This window comes from Lissotriton helveticus, chromosome 11, assembly GCF_964261635.1.
Source record: "Lissotriton helveticus chromosome 11, aLisHel1.1, whole genome shotgun sequence".
NCBI lineage: Eukaryota > Metazoa > Chordata > Amphibia > Caudata > Salamandridae > Lissotriton > Lissotriton helveticus.
Genome location: NC_136072.1, coordinates 676,843,287 through 676,863,341, shown reverse-complemented (window position 1 = coordinate 676,863,341; position 20,055 = coordinate 676,843,287). Strand labels below are relative to the sequence as shown.

Here is a 20,055-nt window from a genome sequence, read left to right as displayed (position 1 = left end):
TAAATACTCGTGTATAGTCTCTCATCCCATGGGATTTAATATCGCAATTTGTGTCATTCCAGCCACATTGACTTCTTGGTTACCTCGCCGGTAGATGGCTTTTTCGGAGCATAGGTTTCGCTGCCCAGGTCGAGAGTTTTTCAGCGGAGCGGCAAGACAGCAATTCAAACACCCAGCAGATCTATCATGTGGAACAAATGCCCCCTCTTTCCCTGCATGCTGTCGCTGATCTTATTTCGCAGTTCGCTCGTTCACAGTGCTGCTAGCGCCCCACTTTACACACAGTTAATCACTCGGTAACATGGGCGCCGCCATTTTTAGACCCTGAGCCTCGCAGTGTCGGCGTCTGCTCTGCCACGTATTAGCATACCACTCACATACACCATCGAGTCGAGGTTCGGTCTGTCTCCCTATCTGCTCTGCCGCAGTTTTGGATCCCTTCCATCCGCTCCTCGCTTCATCCGATGCTGTTCATCCCCTCCTCAAGGGTTACGAGAACTAATGGCCGCCATTTTACCTCTGATCCAGTATTTTCTGATCGCAGCACATATCTCCAAAAATCCTGCAGGTAACGGGTGTGTGACTTCCTCTAGCCATGCCGCATACCTTCCCACACACCGTACTTTGTTTTACGCTATTTTTTGGTCCATTTATTTATCTGTATATCGCTGGACTTGTGTCTGCCCGGCGGAGCTGCCGATTCAAGCAGCCATCCTGCTGTGCGCCCCCTAGAGCCTCCAACTTTCCTAGTTCTTACTCTCTTCTCTCCTTACAATAAACGTTACCACCCTTAATCTATTTGTTAATAATTTAAAATGGCCTTACCTGGATGCAGCTCTCCCTTGCTTCTGATCTGGACCGCAACGAACCTCGCAATGACTAAACTTACGTACACGCGGCAATGTCATCTCTTTCCGTAAAAAGGAAAAAAGGGCAATTTCACCCATTGACTTCAATGGGAAACCGTGGGAAAACCTACAAAGAAATTAAAAAATATGTTTATTTAAAAAAATATTACTACTAATAAAATATTTTTACAACATCTTTTGCATATTCATTTATTCTGTTTTATATTTGTAATAAATACAATAAAAATATTTACAATACTATTAATAGGTCTGAAGTTTGTTTTATGAAATATTAATTTTTATTAATTAACTTTTTACTTCTACAGATTTTATGTGTTTGTGCATATTTATGTTGTACATTTATGCTCTATTAATTTTTCTAAATATCGTAATTAACTTTTAAAAGATTATTTAAAAAAATTAAAATTGTTAAAGAATTTTCAAATTATAAATTATATTTTTTTCCTTGACATCAAATCACCCTCCTACCCAAAATCTCCCAGTATTTTTCTACACATTATTTGAGAGTATTAATTCACTCCCTCACTCAAAACCCCTGTTTCCCTTGCATCCCGTCCCAGTGGATAGGTCAAATGCCATTTGAAGTATTATTACTTAAAAACATGTTATAATTAACTATCAGGAAATCAAAATATCAATTAATACTCTAGAATTTAAAAAAATGACCCGATTATTTATACACTTCCCTTGTGTAGCCAATTTACTCCCTTTGTCGAATTCTCTATACCCGCACTACCAACTACTCTAAAACCCTCAAACCACTTCACTGACCCCTTACCCTCAAGTTTCTTCAATGAGATTAAATGATCCTTAGTCCCTCTCTGGACCAAAACAGCAAATGCCTCCTTACGTCATGGTATGACCCTGATTGTATGAAGTCAGGCAGGTCACGCCTAATCTCAAAAATCCTACCGCGGATCAAGAGGACCTTAATAACTGTTGTCCTATCACTAGCATTCCAACTCTATCGAAGCTCCTAGACAAATGTGTTCATGTCCAACTCCATAACTACATTGATCAATTGCAACTTTTAGATCAATTCCAATCGTGTTTACGTCAGGGCCATAGTACTGAAGCGGCTATTACTCACATAGTAAATGATGTTCTAATCATGCTAGGTTGGAAGAAGTCTGTCTTCTAATCCTCTTTGACCCTCTTCAGCTTTTGATGCGGTCAACGTGAGAACCTCCTGGACTTACTGGAACGAAGGATGGGTCTTTCAGGCTCAGTGTTAAACGTATTTGCCTCGTTTCTTAAATACAGAACACAAAGATTTGAAGTCAATCAAACCCCCTCCAACTCTACACCATCCACACCTAGGGTATCAGGGATCTGCACTCTCACACAGACTCTTAAACTTGTTCCTAGAACCTCTAAAGGAAATGTTCAATTCATCCAAAATTCACTATAATATATATGCGGATGACACCCAACAGTACCTGAAAATCTCCTTCCCAGAAGACATCCGATCACTCAACTCAACCTTTCTTAAAACACAACACTGACTGACTTCCCAACAACTTGCCAACATCTCAAGCTAAACTCCTCCAAAACGGAATTACTCCTTATCGTGCCAGCCAAACAGGCTACTATCATCGTTGAGTACTTAAAAAACACTTAACAGCTCTCAACGTTACCCCACACATCATTGATTCCGCTAGGTCTCTTTGAATAATACTCAATAAAACATGGAGTATGCAGGAGCACATTAGCTCAGCCACCAAAGGAGCTAACTTCTACATGAGTATTCTAAGAAAGATAAAACCCGTCCTCCCCCTGGATGACTTCAAGTCTGATGTTCGAGCACTAGTGATTTTCAGGTAGATAATGGTAGCGCAACATTCTGTGGGCTACCCAGATACAAGGTGGCCCTGCTCAGGGCATCCCTGAATTCAGCTGCAAAGCTCATCCCGGGATCCAGAAGAAATAATCATATCCCACCGGACCTGAAATCCCTAAAAACTGGCTGCCTTTTAAGGCTAGGATTCATCTTAAAATTGCTTGCATGACACACGTCCTACACTATAACACCCCTCTGTACCAAGCTCAAAAACTGGAACTTTCTGGTGGTAGCAGATTTTCTAGGAGTTCCTGCACCCTGCTGCTATTACCTCAATAATTCCAAAGAAAGAAAACCTATAATCAAGCGTTTTTGGGTATTGCCCTGAGAATCTGGAACTCCTTGCCTCCAGAAATCAGATTGCTTTCCTCAACAGCATCTTTCAAAAAAGAAGTGACAGCTCTATTGATAAACGCCCTTTAATTGACTGTACCTTATACCACTAGGTACCATTTGTTTTTGGTTCTGCTACATGCGGGTTTCGCTCCTCCACCACAGACTGCTTCGCCTTGAGTGACGTTTCTACAATGTATTTTACACTTGATCCTATGACTTTGACTATGTCTATGACGTATGACTTTTCTAAACATCTATATTTGTTTGCTGCTCATATATGCTCATTTATTTCCTTTTGGGATGGCATGATACTTTGTTCCTCTTTCTACTCGGGTATCTTGCTCATCACTGTTGTTGTTACTGACCTACTGGCCCAACTCTTTGTGTCCTTGATCATCTGTAAAGCGCTCTGATACCTACCTGGGTCATGTGCGTGCTATATAAAACTTGATATAAATAAATAAATGTATGGTGCGAAGGTGGATGTTAACCAAACCTTGCTAGTAGACCAGTAAGACAGCAAGGTTCGTTCATGCACTACTCCCATTTTGAGCTTGAGTCCCAATAATATCTTCACCTCCCCTAATGAAGTGGGAGTCCACTTGTGTGCCCTAGAATGAGGCCTGAGAATGCCTTCAAGCTCCCTCAGAAATTGTGCGGCACATAAATTAGTTTGCTGCACAATTTCATCAACAAAGTCAACATCCAAAATAGATGGACGTAGTCAATTGGCATAAATTAGCTGTATCAACTTTACATTCAGCATCACCAGCAAAAGGCGGAATTTGGGGCTGAACTACATTGGGAGGTTGCCAAGAAAGTGCTCCGTCTGTTCTTGCCGCTGCACGAGCCTGCTCTCTGGGTTGCTCTAACCTGCTACTGGTGTCCCGCTGCACAGATTGGGCTTAGGAAGGGACAGCACGACTGCCATCATCTCCTTCAGAATTGCTGGAAGAAGAGTCGTCAGATGGAACTGTGCCAACTGAAAAATCACTCCCAGATTATCCATTGTCCTCTTCCTCAGATGTTGTCTCAGTAGCTGCTGTCTCAGTCTCTGATCGTGCCTCAGAGCTGGACTCCAGAACAAGGTCATCAGTGATATCACTGACCATGTCCTGAGTGATGTAATATGTGAAATCATAAGCAGTGCATGGGGGGGGCGCAAGTTATAGCCAACTATAATGGTTGAATTTGTCTGGTTTTGTATGAGTTACATGTCAACCTAACTATAACGTTCCTGTAACTTGTGTTTTTTCTCAGTGAATATCTTTAGGTTTTTTAAATGCTAATTCCTAACTATAACGTCCCTGAAACCTGTGGGGGGGTTTTCAGTGAATTTCTAAGTTTTTTTCAAATGCTAATTCCTAACTATAACTTCCCTGTAACGAGGCAAGAGAAGTGCAGGAAGAGGAACAAATGTACAGAAAGAAGCAAGAGAAGTGCAATAAAGGCAAGTGAAATGCAGAAAGAGGAAGAGAGGTGCAGGAAGAAGCAGCAGGAGTGCAGAAAGAGGCAAGTGAGGTGCAGAAAGAGCCAAGAGGGGTGCAGAAAGAGGCAAGAGAGAAACAAAGAGCCAAGAGAAGTGCAGAAAGCAGTAAGAGAGGTGGAGACAGAAGCAAAAGAGGTGGTGAAAGAAGCAAAAGAGATAGAGGAAGAGGCAAGAACGGTGCAGAAAGAGAAGAGAGAAGTGCAGAAAGAATGAAGAGGTGCAGAAAGATGCAAGTAAAATGCACAAAGAAGCAAGAGAACTGACTGCAGACAGAGGGAGAAACAGTAGAGAGAGGAAGAATGGCGCAGAAAGAAGCAAGAAAAGTGCAGAAAGAATCAATAAAGATGCAGAAAAAGGCCCCAGAGGTGCAGAAAGAAGCAAGAGAAGTGCAGAGAGAAGCAAGAGTGGTACAGAAAGGCAAGAGAGGTGCAGAAAGAGGCAAGACAGGTGCAGAATGAAGAGAGTGATGTGCAGAGGAAGAAATGCACAGAACGAAGCAAGAGAAGTACAGAAAGAAGAGAATGAGATGCAGAACGAGGCAAGACGTGCAGAAAGAAGCAGAAGAGGTGTAGAAAGAGTCAAAGGTGCAAAATAAGTCAAGTGGTGCAGAAAGAGGCAAGAGAGGTGCAAAAAGGCGCAGAAAGGGGAATACAGGTGCAGAAAGAGGCAGGGGAGGTGCAGAAAGAAGTGAGGTGCAGAAAGAAGAAAGAGGGGTGCAGAAAGAGGCAAGCGAGGTACAGAAAGCGGTAAGTGGGGTATAGAAAAAGGCAAGAGAGGAGCAGAAAGAGGCAAGAGCAGTGCAAAAAATAGCCAGAACTGCAGAAAGGGGAAGAAAGGCGCAGAAAGGAAGATACGTGCAGAAAGAAGCAAGAGAAGTGCAGGAAGAGGAAGCAAGGTGCCGAAAGAGAAAGAAAGGTGCAGAAAGAGGGAAGAGAAGTGCAGAAAGAAGTAACAGTTGCAGAAACAGGAAGGCTGCAGAAAGAGGCAAGAGAGGTGCAGAAAGAGGCATGAGAACTGCAGAAAGAGGCATGAAACTGCAGAAAGAGGCCGGAGAGGTGCAGAAACAGGAAGGGCGCAGAAAGAGGCAAGAGAAGTGCAGAAAGAGGCACGTGCGGTGCAGAAAAAAGCAAGAGAAGTGCATAAAAAAGCAAGAGTACTACAGAAAAAGGAAGGAAGGTGCAGAAAGAGGAAGGAAAGGTATAAAGAGAAGCAAAAGAAGTGCAGAAAGAAGACAGTGAGCGGCAGAAAGAAGACAGTGAGATGCAGATAGAGCCAAGAGAGGTACGGAAAGAGGCAAAAGAGGTGCATAAAGAGGCAAGAGAGGTGCAGAAAGAGGAAAAAGGCACAGAACGAGGAAGAAATGTGCAGAAAGAGGAAGAAAAGTGCAGAAAGAAGCAAAAGAAGTGCAGAAAAAGGAAGAAAGGCGGAGGAAGAGAGGTGCAGGAAGAGGCAAGAGGAGTGCAGAAAGAAGCAAGTGAGGTGCAGAAAGAGACAAGAGAGGTACAGACAGATGGAGAAAGTTGCAGAAAGTGGTAAGAGAGGTACAGAAAGAGGCAAGAGGGGTGCAGAAAGCAAGAAGCAAGAGAAGTGCAGAAAGAAGCAAGTGAGGTGCAGAAAGAGGCGAGAGAGGTATAGAAAGAGGAAAAAAGGCACAGAAAGAGGAAGAGAAGTGCAGAAAGAAGCAGGAGAGGTGCAGGAAGAGGCTAGAGAAGTGTTGAAAGTGGCAAGAGAATTGCAGAAAGAGACGAAAAGTGCAGAAAGAGGAAGAAAGGCACAGAATGAAGCAAGAGAAATACAGAACGAGGCAAGAGAGGTGCAGGAATAGGCAAGAGGTGCAGAATGAGGAAGAAAGCTACAGAAAGAAGTAATAATATAAGTGTAGAAAGAAGCAAGAGAGGTGCATAAAGAGGCAAGTGAGGTACAGAAAAGCAAGAGAGGTGCAAAAAGAAGAAGCAAGGCACAGGAAGAGGAAGAAAGGCACAGAAAGAGGCAAGAGAGGTGCAGAAGGACCCAAGAGAGATGTAGAAAGGCAAGAGAGGTGCAGAGAAAAGCAAGAGAAGTACAGAAAGAGGAAGGGAAGTGCAGAAAGAAGCAAGTGAGGTGCAGAAAGAGACGAGAAGTGCAAACGATGAAGAAAGGTGCAGAAAGAGGGAGAGAAGTGCAGAAAGAAGCAAGAGGTACAGAGAGAGGCAAGTGAGGAATAAAAAAGAGATCGAAGTGCAGAAAAAGGCAAGAGAACTGCAGAAAGAGGGATAAAGGTATAGAGAGAAGTGAAGAAAGAAGACAGTGAGGTGCAGAAAGAGGCAAGCGAGGTACAGAAAGAGGTAAGTGGGGTGTAGAAAAAGGCAAGAGAGGTGCAAAAAGAGGCAAGAAAGGTGCAGAAAGAAGAAAGGCACAGGAAGAGGAAGAAAGGTGCAGAAAGAGGCAAGAGAGGTGCAGAGAAAAGCAAGAGAAATGTAGAAAGAGGAAGGGAGGTGCAGAAAGAATCGAGAGGTGCAGAAAGAATCGAGAGGTGCAGAAAGAGACAAGAGGTGTAGAAAGAAGCAAGATAATTACAGAATGAAGCAAGAGAGGTGCAGAAAGAAGCAAGTGAGTTGTAGAAAGAGGCATGAAAAGTGCAGAAAGAAGGAAGAGAAGTGCAGAAAGAAGCAAGAGAGGGGCAGAGAGAGGGAAGCGAGGTGAAGAAAAAAGAGCAAAGTGCAGAAAAAAGCATGAGAACTGCAGAAAGAGGAAACAAGGTGCAGAAAGAAGCAAGAGAAGTGCAGAAAGGCACAGAAAGAGGAAGAGGTGCAAAAAGAGATAAGAGGTACAAAAAGATGAAGAAAAGTGCAGAAAGAAGCAAGTGAGGTACAGAAAGAGGAAAAAAGGTGCAGAAAGAGGCAAGAGAGGTGCAGAAAGGAAGAATAGTGCAGAAAGAAACAATAGAAGTGCAGAAAGAGGAAGAAAGGTGCAGAAAGAAGCACAAGTAGTACAGAAGAAGGCAAGAGGTGCAGAACAAGGAAGAAAGGCACAGAAAGAAGCAAGATACGTGTTGAAAGAAGCACGAGAGGTGCAGAAAGAGGCAAGTGAGGTGCAGAAAGGTAAAAGAGGTACAAAAAGAGGAAGAAAGGCGCAGGAGGAGGAAGAAAGGGGCAGAATGAGCCAAGAGAGGTGCAAAAAGGACTAAGAGGTGCGGAAAAAGGCAAGAAAGGTGCAGAAAGAGGCAAGAGAGGTGCAGAAAGGCAAGAGAGGTGTAGAATGAAGCTAGAGAGGTACAGGACGGCATGTGAGGTGTAGAAAGAAGCAAGAGAAGTGCATAATGAAGCAAGAGAGGTGCATAAAGAAGTAATTGAGTTATAAAAAGAGGCAAGAGAGGTTCAGAAACAGGCAAGAGAGGTGCAGCTAATAAAAGGGCTTTTAAACTGTGGGGGTTGAGGGGTACGCTCAGCAGGTAAAGAGTTAATATAGAGAAGGGGATGCGCTTCTGTTTTGCTGATTTTCTGATCTAGAAAAGCACACAGAACACATGCACATGGAGAAGGCTCGTTCATATAAAATAAAAGTCCACTTTTTTTCACAAACAAGTACAGATGTCAGTGCAGTCTCCATTTGACCTAGTTATGCTAGTAATGTTAATGTAAGCTCAATTGATTTTTTTTTAATCTGTAAAAGCCCTTCAACAGATACATTGAAAGACCATTTAACTGTAGGGAAAGCAGCAACAACAAAAAACAGCAGAAATAAACTTTTCCTCAAAATCTTTAGACAATTCACATTCAATTTTCTCAGTCTCTCGTCTCAGTCGGTTCTTGCCTCGTTTTCCCTCAACACACTCTTGTACAGATACAATGATCTTGGTGTTTGAAATTTGTGTTTCTCCTTCCGTTGTAGTAATATGTATGAGTAACATTTTTTGCAACTGTCAGTCACCATTAATTGGAAATAAGCAATTTAAGTCAGTCAGTCATAATACTTTTATTTGATTTCATTAAAATCATAAAAGGGTATACAAACCACCATAATACATTGTAAATAGAATTTAAGGAATGTTTGACAATGCTAGAAGTACGTGCATAATGCCATCAGCTGCTTGAGCAGTCGGCGAGTGGTATCTTTAAAAGTATCTGATTGTGAAATAAAATATTATTCTAAAAATTTTACAAACAGTGAAATGCAACATGGCAGTGCTATTTGAAAATTGAGCCGGCCGTTCATTTCTGGACTGCTCCATTAGTTCACTTGCTTTTTTATCCAGTTCCTTTGCCGCCATTTGCCAGAAGGTTATGGCTCTGCAAGGTAGTTGAATTGACAAGCCTCCGAGAAATTGTATGACTGCCCCTCTGCATGTCCTTAATTGTGCCTTCCTCAGTAACTCACAGGGCAATATTTTCTGATTTCTAGTAATGAGGGGCAAAAACATAGAAGGTGTAGCAGTGACTCTTCTCCTTGTCCACAGAGGCGGCATTCTTTGGTCGGCCAGCTGCATATCCACTTCGGAGTTAAGTCTTTCGTAGGAAAAGAGCCCAGCCGCAGTAGCGTCAAAAAGTTCTTTTATGGTGTGATAAGGGGTTAAGATATGTACGCTTGGGGCTGCAGCGACTGAAATGGTTGTATCACTCCCCATGCGTGACTTTTCATGGCGAAGGTAGTTTTGTCCATTAGCAAAGAGATCCGTTTAATTGCGTTATTCGCTGCTGTTTTGAATCCGGAGTATGTGGGGATTGTGAGCCATGCTTCCTCGAGTTGAAGGGCCAGGAGTGACTCTTTTAGATTGGTAAAGATTGAATTATTTAGCCTGGCTTGTTTTTCTATCTCTTCCCAACAGAAGTGGGCCAGGGTATTATCTTCGGCTTCCCTCATCCGCCAATAATATTTAACCATTGCCCCTTTTCTAGCGGGTATCTGGTTTTTTAGTCCGTATTCCAATCGAATTTGAGCCTGAGAGATATATTGGGGAATTGAAAACAGTCTCTTGAAGAGACTGGACTGTGCTAGATTTAGGACAGTGGGATCTTTTGTTTTCAAAACTTCTGACCCGTAGGATATGGAGGGGAGGAATTTAGCAGCGATTACTTTGAGGAGATGGCCTGTTGAGCAGCCTGTTAGCTTCTTCTGAACAGTTTTAAAGGCCAAGAGGAGTTGTTTGGCTTTCGTTTTGCCTTGTTCCAGTTGTGGCTTTAAATTTAGAATGTGATCAAGATAAAACCCCAGCTATTTATATGAATCCACCTGGGATATTGGGTTTGCATCTAAATTCCAGGTAAATTTACCTTTTTTCCTGTTTTTACGGTGTTTTGAAAAGCATAGCACCTTTGTTTTTTTATGATTAATTGAAAGCTGGGCAGAAGTAATGTAGGCACCTAATTGAGATATCGATCTCTGTAGGCCTATAGTTTTTTGGGCTAGGAGAACTATGTCATCGGCGTATTGGAGAATAGGTATCGATGTTTTGCCCAGTTTTGGGGGGTCAGTTTGTGTAAGTTGGAGGTACTTCTCAAGGTCTGCAGTATGGATGTTAAATAGGCAGGGAGCCAGAATGCACCCCTGTTTTAGTCCATTTGATGTATGAATCTTTTTTGTTAGAGTGCGCCCGTTGCCTATCTTTATTTGGACCCACGTGTGTGAGTACAAGTTGATTATGGCTTCCAGTAGTTTAGTGAGCGCGCACCAAATTTGCATTTTGGCCCATAATTTCGCCCTCGGAACGTTATCAAATGCTGCTTTGAGATTGATGGAGCATGCATACAAAGTGCGGGATTGTGTGTAGGCTTGATTGGCTAGAAGAGTTACCGCCGAGATGTTTGTGAGTGTGCCCATTCCTGCCCAAAATCCTGTTTGTGTGTTTGGCATCAAGTTTGTATGATCCACCCAATCCTCTAGATCTAGCAACAAATTTGATGCATATATCTAAGCCTCAACGTCGATTAATGCCATCATTCTATAATTGGAAGGGTCTTAACGAGGGCCTGATTTGTATATGGGATTTATAAAGCTTCCTCACCATGAATCTGGGTTGAGCCAATTGTTAGAGCGTGTGTAAAAAGCAGGGTCAGAATACCGCTCCAGAACGATGGGTCCTGCCGAAATGGGGCGTTTGGCAGACCATTTGGTCCTGAGGCTTCCTCTGGCCTTAGACTTTTTATGATCTTATGGACCTGGTCTTGCGAGAACTGGCTAGCAAATTCCTGTGAGCGTGGCTTAGGTGATTCAGCGGCTATTCCTGCTTGGGGGCCCCCATTCTCCGGTTGCATCCCGTGAGTTATTAGAACTGGGGTGGAGGTTGCATTACATGTTTGATCAATATGGGCTCTCCAAGTGTCCTCCATTATATCTGAGTTTAAGTGTCGGTTCTGGCCATTTGACAGCTGGTTGATTATACCCCAGAAGAGTCTGGAGTCTCTTTTCTTGCTGGCATGGAGGAGTTTCGTCCATGTGAGTCCTCTGTGATCTCGCTTGGCTAACTTGATGTTCAGTTTGAATTCCTTTCTAGTTTTTCCCATTAAGCTTAGACTCTTGGGTAGATTCTGGACCGCAGGTTCTTAGACGTCTTAGATATATATTCAGTTTTTTTTGTTTCCTTAGGCTGTTTGTGAACCAAGCTGCCCCAGATGAACCTCCTACTTTGCTTGCATTGCCCTGTCTTGGGAGTTCTTTGTCTAGTTTGAGAACAAATGATTCCCATGACTCTATGCGCAATGATTCATTTTCGATGCTCTCTAAGAGGGAGGTACATACTCCCATTATATCACCAATAGTTTCCTTTTTCCAGGTAAGGCGCTTTAGGTTAATACATTGAGATTGTGAAGACATCACCTTATTCGGTATTGGTCTAGGTGTATTTGTGAGTAGTTTGAAGGTTTGTGGAAAGGGATCACTTTCTGCTCTATCTTGTATTTGAAATTTCGAGATGTATGGTAGAATATCGTAGTCCGTAAAAGTGTAGTCGATAATTGAACCTGTTTTTTGTGTGACCCTTGTGCAGGCTGGAGGGTGGTTGATCAGACCTCGTGTGTTCAGCATGTGCATTGAGAGTTCTTCCAAAAGAGCTGCACATCTATTACCGTGGAAATCTCGTCGTTTGCTGGTATGTGGGCGGCCAATTTTACTTTTTTTCCCCTCCATGAAGAAGGTTCATATTGAAGTCTCCCGACAGTATGATGTTAGAATGCGGGTGAGCGAGTTTGAGGGTGGCTAATGCGGCACGTCATTTCTCCACTCTTGACCTCTTTAGTTTGGATGCGGGATGGCTATAAACAATCAATATTAACAAGCTATAAGAGGGCGACACAACTATTTTAATGCATAACATCCAGGTTGAATCAAGATCTATGGCGGCAACATGCCATGGGATGTTAGTCGAAGGAAAGATGGAGAGTCCTCATTTTGCTCTTCTGTGTTTGGAGGCTCTCTTAGCCCGATTTAGATGCTCCTTGAAACCTACTATAGGTGAAAATTTTGCCTGCCATGTTTTTTGGAGGAGAAGTAGATCGTATTTTAGTGGTTTTCAGTATCTAGCTAGATGGTGTATGGATGATCACACAAGTAAACCAACAGGCATTCCTGGATTTGTGAGATCGGTAGCTCACAATCTGTAAACTGATTCATACGTCTATTGTGCATCTCTATAGAATCATGGATGCAATTAAGTTAACATTTTAAAGGCAAACCGTATGGAATACAGAACAAAAGTGCTGTATTCAATAATGTATTTAACAAATATAAATGAAACATTAAAGACCAATAATCAACAAAATTGATAATCTTGCATCTTTTGTAAGTTTTCATTTTAAATAAGCTCTTCTATATTTTGCAGGGGCACTTTGTGTGGAAAGCTGCAATGTACATATCCATCAAACTTGCCAATCAAAGGTTCAGCTGCTGCCATCATTTATTACGCACCTAAAAAAAGACTATGTACATCAATAGACTTTATGAAGAAAGATAAAATTGTAGATGCTTCTTGGGTTCCAGATGGTACAATATGTGACAAAGGCAAGGTAAATGAAACACATGCGAAACACCGGTAACCTATTGTCTTGTGCAACTCTCTACTTCTACGATAAACATTGTTTACATTTTGGTTAATACCTGTAGTTTTAATTTCTCAACAGTGATTCAATTCTTGTTATGTGTCTTCTTTTTTAAGCACTGATTTCTGCTGCGTGTTACTTAGCTATATCCCTGCACAACTCTAAAAATCTTACATAACTGTGTGGATAACTTCTGCAAAATTATACTATAAACTATTTATTGCAGGCAAACTGGTCAATGTCATATGTCCTGTTTTAAAATGCTACTGTTGACCGATTCACAAAAGCATTCATGAGTAAAGGAAGTAGTACTACAGGAGATCTCTCTAGCTTTCTTGTACATGCCTTTGTGAATTTGGTCCAAAATATAAAACGTCCTAGAGGCAAGATGGCGTCTGAGTAGTCGCTGTTACTACAGCTCCACCGGTCTGGCCCGTAAAAGGAGTTTAAAAACCCTGATTTTCTAAACAAAATGCTTCTAATCTTCTCTTAAACAAATTTAACTCATGGAGCAACCTCAATACTTGCAGTTTGTGATGATGGCGGGTCCTGGCCGGAAAGAGCATTAGCAGCACACAGGAGCAGCAGTGGTCTTTGGTCAGCCACCAGGCTACGAAGGCTACATTGTATGCAACACGCTGAACAAGTAAGGATGGCAGGGCGTGGGGCAAAGGCAAGCAAAATCAAAAGCATGCAGCAGGCAAGTCTGCGGGGGGATGAACTATTGCAGATTAACCTCGCAGCAGCTGAAAATTGCCAAAAACACCTTGACACTTGTAGTGCAAAAAATAGAGAACAGAGTGAGAAAAAAATTCCATAGAGAGAAACAAGCAGACTGCTAAACAGGGAGGGGGGGGGGGAGAAAATACAACCAAAGAACACTGAAGTCCCAGAGGTTGGATAAACTACACAGAGCGGTCAACCTTTTAGCTCTAACATATTTGCCCCGATTGATGGGAAAATACATAACGCAATGACGGATGAAATGGCTGAGACAGGGGGTTCGAATGACCAGACAGGAACTATGGAAGGTGCACTGCAACCTGAAAAAGCAATTGAAAATGCAATTGAGATCAGAATACCAATATACCAGTCAAGTCCAATCATTAGTCCTGGGATGGCTCAGCAAGATAATCTCCCAACCCCCTGCCCCATGGATTACCATCAAAATTACCATCAAAATCACAATAGCAATGCAAACGCGGAAGCGCTGCAATAAACAAGGATATGGTGACTCTCAGTGGAACTGATAAGGACTAAAATCCGCTCTGCCGCCTAAGACACCTGATAACTTAGACAAATTCTATTAGCTTACGGATGAATCTGAGACATCTGATGGAAATGTGTCCGTCAATAGCGAAGGAGGAAGTCACAGTTGCGGGAGGTACTAGTACAGATCAAGGGCTATCCACGAAAGCTTGGGGGGCGTGGCTACCGGCCGAGCATGGCGGACATGGACTGAGCTCGCTCCGTCCAACACCCTGCACATAAGCTAAATATCCTGTAATCCCTGGTTATACCGGACCCCACCTCCGCTTTAAAGATCCAAGACGAGGCTCCTGAACAGTGCGTCCGGACAGTGCAGCGGTAAGGCCTTGCCGCGAGAGAGACGCCGCAGCCCACAGTGAGAGGAGGAGCCAAATGGAGAGCTGCAAAGCAGAGCCGCGCCAGGGCTGCGCCCGGCTGTGAGTGGACCGAAGCCTGCGGTGCACACCGGAGCAGCAAAGTTGACCCCCCCATCACCCCCACACAGACCAGCACGGCCCGGAGAGTGAAAAGCGTGAGAACACCTCTGCCTAGAAGGTCAGAGCCCCGAGTACGTGGAGAGGGCGAGGCCCCGGAACGCGGTAACGGCGTGGCTGGCACCGAGCGAGTGGACTGTCCGGGGTGAGAGCCGTGGTGAGGACGACGCAATATTTCGAGGAGCGGGCGCTGCTGGCCGCGAGGAGGGAGCCCCAATTGAGCTTTGGACGCCGTGACCTCTGTGAGTAAATACGGGTGCGATTTTGAACGCTGCTGGTAGGAGTGGACTGGAGGCATAGACCGCAGAGGGTACATTGCTCTTTTTGTCGAGTACAGACGACCTGGGGTGACGCCAGACCGCGCATAGAGGGATACCTGGCAATCACTAGGGAGGTGCCCTACCCCCGGTCGCACACACAGACCTACGATGTGGTAGCCGGCCCGGAGGAGGCTACCTGCTGCGGTGGGAGCAGAGGAGCCGAGAACGACCTCTGGGTGCTGAAAGGAATCCTCTGGGGAGCCAGGGGGGATACCTGCTCGGCACATAACGCGGAAGGGCAACATACTGGTCAGATAAAGGAAATCTGACAGCGGCACCCACGTACGGAAATGCAACGAACTGTAGTGGGGGCACGTTCGCTGGAGGCAACTGGGCTGCACACAGGTTTCCCCCCCCTACTGCAGAGGGGCACCTTCAGTAAGTGAGACACATGGACGGTATCTAGGCCATAACCGTACAACGCAGAGTGCAGCGAGACATATGCAGGGGCGCGCTTCCGCGAATCACTGGCTGCAGCCGAGCGGGGCTTTCGCCTTGGGTCAATGGCATACGCCCTTGGACTCCTAAAGCCGGTGAACGGAGAGTACTGGTGACAACGTGGGGATAGGCACACGCCCTTGGAGAACAACCGAACCACGAGACCCGGGTTGAGGCATGGGGCGCAGACTCAAGCAGCCGGATCCAGTGGCGAATAACATGTTGCAGTCTACTGTCTCTGAGGACCCTCTGGCTTCCTCAAATAATGAAATGGTACCGCTGACAGGCATGGTCTCCCAGGAGGCCAAGTTGGACTTAATCTTGACAGAAATCAGAGCCTCTAGAGAGGTGCTGGAAACGCGCATGGATGCGATGTCAACAGGGCTGTCCATTCTGAAGGCTAGCCACAACAAGCTGGCTGAGAAAGTCACTGAACACAAGCTTGCCCTTGATGACTTGATACCCCAACAGACGGAACACTCCATGCGCCTAGAGGAGATGGAACGTCAGCTCAGAGGCCTGAGAGACAGAGTGGACGACGCGGAAGTGCGCTCGCGCCACAATAATGTCCGCATCCTGGGCGTTCCGGAACGCAGTGAGGGGTCGAACCCCACACAGTTTGTAGAAGATTGGCTGAAGACAGTAGTGACACCGGAGGCACTCACCCCGCTCTACAGTGTGGAACGTGCGCACAGAGTGCCCCCAAGACCGCCCAGGCCGGGTGCACCTCCACGCCCCCTGATTGCGCGTCTACTACATTATAAGGACAGAGACTCGATCCTAAAGGCAGCTAGAGAGAACGCTCCTTTGAAATACGAAAATAGGACGATTTCGATATACCTGGATTTCACCCCGGCGGTACAGAAAGCCAGATCGACCTTTCGGGGAGTGAAGAGAACGCTGCGGGAACGTAACCTGAAATACGCACTCCTTTTCCCGGCGCGTCTAAAAATTATGCACGGACACAAAACCTATTTTTTCGACACCCCTGAGGAAGCATCGCAATGGATGGAAGTGACGCTTACGCCAAACCCGTCACAGGAAGCCATGATGTTCGAACTGGGGGAATGCCCCCTTTGCCGAACGGACCAGTTGCCGGACACAAGGGTCCCTGCGGGCATGAAGTCCGGCATGAGCGGGGAGAAGACGCTGATTAAGGAGGGGCCGATCACGGAAACAGCGTTGTTGACAACGACCGCACTGGCAGCCCACGATGCCCGAGACAAGCCAGACATGGACTGCCGGTCTGAATCACGCACTGAGGTGTCAGACTCGGACGCTAGCTTACAACTGTTTCCAAGGATAACGGCACAAATGGCGAACGAATTTTGACTGTTTAGGTTGAAGATGTCGATTGGTAATATATATGAATGTATGATTTAAAATGCGGAGGTGGGTACGGATGGAACAGGGTTCATTATTAACAGGGTGCAATGTGAAGTCCTTCAGTAAACAGCTCTTGTGTGTGAGTAACCGGGCTCACCCTCCCCCAGGCGAAGGCACGAGTAGGTTTAGTTGTTACCCACGTTGGGTACTGATGTTTGGTCCTCAACTTTTTTCAGATGGGGACCTTAAGGTTGGGGAATTTAGCACAGTTAAGGCACTTGAAACACGCATAGAGATGACTAGCATACTGTTTGTACTGGGTTTACCACACACTACAGTTCCTCACTGCCATGACAACTCCTAACACATACAAGATCTGCACTTGGAATGTGCGGGGTATGGGATCAATGCACAAGCGGCACAGAATTTTAGCGCAATTGAACAGAAGGCAGGTGTCTATAGCATACTTGCAGGAGACTCATCTATATGGGACAGAGGGCGCGAAACTACATAAGATGTGGAAAGGCCAATTGTTCACCACCACCTATTCGGCGTTTTCCCGGGGGGCAGCTATCTGGCTCAAAAATTCGGTCCCCTTCAAAATGATAGAACAGCGGATAGATACAGAGGGGAGATATGTGTTTGTACGAGGAATTTTGGATGGAACCTTTATAGTAATAGGCTGTATATATGCACCTAACACAGAACAGTTGAAGTTCCTTGCTACTCTTAGCGGAGTGCTATCAGACTGGTCGGAACACGACTGGATAATAGGAGGGGACTACAACGCGGTTCTGGATCTCTCTCTTGACAGGTCCCATCCCCCCCTACACGCAACGGATAGCAAAAAACAGGCGGAGGCACTAGCACATTGGGCGGATAGCTGGGACATGTCGGATACTTGGAGGATCAAGCATACACACCACAGAGAATACACGTTTTACTCCCCACCCCACAAGGTGCACACCAGAATAGATCGCATCTTCTGCTCTAATACTCTGTTGGGGGTCAATTGAATCTGTCACTCACATGGGGAAGACGCTATCTGACTATAACCCGGTAGAACTAACAATGCAATGGGTAAGGATTCCGACTCCGATACCGACATGGCGCCTGCCGCCGGGTTGTTAGAGGATTCAGTTTTCAGGTCCACACTGTCAGATGCCATCACAAAGTTTTTTCTTAAAACGCGAACACGGCTAGCTCCAGGCAAATAGAGTGGGATGCTTTTAAGGTGACCGTATGCGGAGTGGCGATGTGTACAAAGGTGGGCATCAAACAATCATTGGTGGAAGGGCTTAAGGAGGTAGAGGGCAGACTAGTGATGCTGGAAAGTGAGGCAGTGAGTACAAATGACCACCTCACACAACTTCAAGAGGCCCATATCCAACACGCAGAATTGCTAGAGGAACTGGGGGTAATCGACTATAGAGAATATACGAGCAGGCAACACACTCAGGCTGATAGGTCGGGACCTTTGCTAGCACGTTTAGTGCGCAACGCACCTGTGGGTACCCTTATAGTAGAGGTGAATGATCGGCAGGGGATGATGGTTCGGACACAACTAGACATAAACGCCACATTCCAAGACTATTACACTGCACTATATGGAGCACACACGCCGCTGTCGGACACGGACTTTGAGTCCTCTATGGCTGACCTACCTATCCCACAGCTAACGACAGTGCAACGAGTTGACCTGGCGCGACCCATCACGACCGCTGAAATTAGGCAGGCAATTAGAGCACTGCCACGGAACAAAACCCCTGGGACTGATGGCTTACCAGCCGAGTTCTATGTGGCATATATTGACATACTTGCCCCGCAATTACACATCCTATATCGTGAATCGTTGGAGTCCAGTACTTTACCAGCCACAACACTAAAGGCACTGATAATTTCCCTTTTAAAACCTGGTAGGGACGGACTACAGATGGCGAATTACAGACCGTTGTCACTACTGAACACGGACTACAAAATCCTTAGCAAGATCTTAGCGGCACGACTAGCCCAATATATACCAACGCCTATACACTCAGACCAATGTGGTTTCATGCCCGGACGGAGTACAGCACTGAATCTGAGGAGATTAAGTCAGATAATGCTACATGAGGAAGCGAAGAACAGTGCGGAGGGATGTATATCTCTAGATCTAAAGCAGGCTTTTGATTCCCTGAGATGGGATTAAATGTTCGCAGCCTTGAATAAATTTGGAATACCGCCCGAATATATAGCATGGGTAAACTTATTATATCTACATCCAATGGCACGTGTTCGCACTAACAAATGTGTCTCCGGACAATTCAAGATAGCTAAAGGCACACGCCAAGGCTGTCCACTGTCGCCCCTGCTGTTCATATTAGCTTTAGAACCTCTACTACATAAGCTTGGGACTCTGCCCGTACTAAGAGGGATAACGAGAAATTCAGTGTCGCACATAGTATCGGCCTACGCAGACGACATAATACTATATTTAAAGGATATGTCGGCTGTCTTGACCCTCTGCCGGAGATATTTAATGATTTCCGAGTAATATCGGGCCTTACGATCAATGAAACTAAATCGTACGGCTACTGTTTCAGTACCACTTTGAGGGACACTCAACTACAGTTCCCCCCGTATGGGTTCCAGATGTCACCCATAACATTTAAATATCTGGGGATACAAATATATCGGGATGCCCAGGACGTCCTGGACGTTAATCTGGGAAAGGCGCTCAATACCCTTAGGAAGCAAGTGCAGTTCTGGAATACGCTGCCACTGTCTATAGCAGGGAGGGTGGCAATCTCAAAGATGGTGGTGCTGCCCCAAATGGTATATTTCTTTACAAACCTGCCGCTCCTAGTCCCAAAGCGCTTTTTCAAAGCATTGAACACATTATTAACGGAACTAATATGGGGGTCGGGAAGACGACGTATCAGCCTCGCCAAGTTACAGCTGCCGACCGCCCAGGGCGGTATGGGGGTCCCGGATATGACTGCGTATGGGTACGCATGCAAACTTCAGTGGCTGGCATACTGGCTGGCGGGCCGTAACCTCCACGAGCTGGATATGTCTGAGACCAATAGGGATAGCGGTATTATACACAGACTATTATTGCCAAAGGTTAAAGTTCCCAGCTCGGCGCCACACTTACTTAGACTTGCAATCAGATGCTGGAAGAAAGCTGTCAAATACACAAATGCGGCGACCACTTATGCACCCACTATACCTTTACTGGGACTCCCCCTTGGGACGGGTACACTATCAGAACGCGAACTCAGAAAATGGCATGATGCAGGCGTTCTGCAACTAGGGGACTTCTTTGTAGATGGAACCCTCATGACGCATGCGGACTTCGCACGTACTCATCAGACCCCCGGAACGTTATTCTTATTACATGCACGGGTCACACACTATATCACTACGACTTGGGCACCAGCCGGCACAGAGCCGCCCACAAACTCCCTACTTACAATGCAATATTTAATGGGGTCAGGCAGTCACTTAACAAAATGGCTAACAAGTGGCATTAGAACTGGCAGGGCAATATCACTACAACCCACCCCCGAACGCTGGAAGAGAGACATAGGCCGGGCACTTAGAGACAGGGAATGTAAGAAGGTCCTGACGTTTCCTAAAAAGGTGTCACGGAATCCCAAATTTAAATTTATCCAATTAATGATCGTACATAGAGCATATCTAAC

General features: G+C 45.3%; 1 protein-coding gene across 4 annotated transcripts in view; it reads left to right on the top strand.

Moving 5' to 3' along the window:
• Window positions 1-20,055, top strand: part of LOC144791082 (disintegrin and metalloproteinase domain-containing protein 9-like) — a 2,835,950-nt gene that overhangs the window by 1,683,789 nt on the left and 1,132,106 nt on the right. For all 4 annotated transcript variants that reach the window (XM_078665732.1, XM_078665731.1, XM_078665734.1 and 1 more), the window contains one exon: window positions 12,327-12,510. In XM_078665732.1, the coding sequence (XP_078521858.1) occupies window positions 12,327-12,510 (184 nt within the window). The remainder of the gene's footprint in view (window positions 1-12,326; window positions 12,511-20,055) is intronic.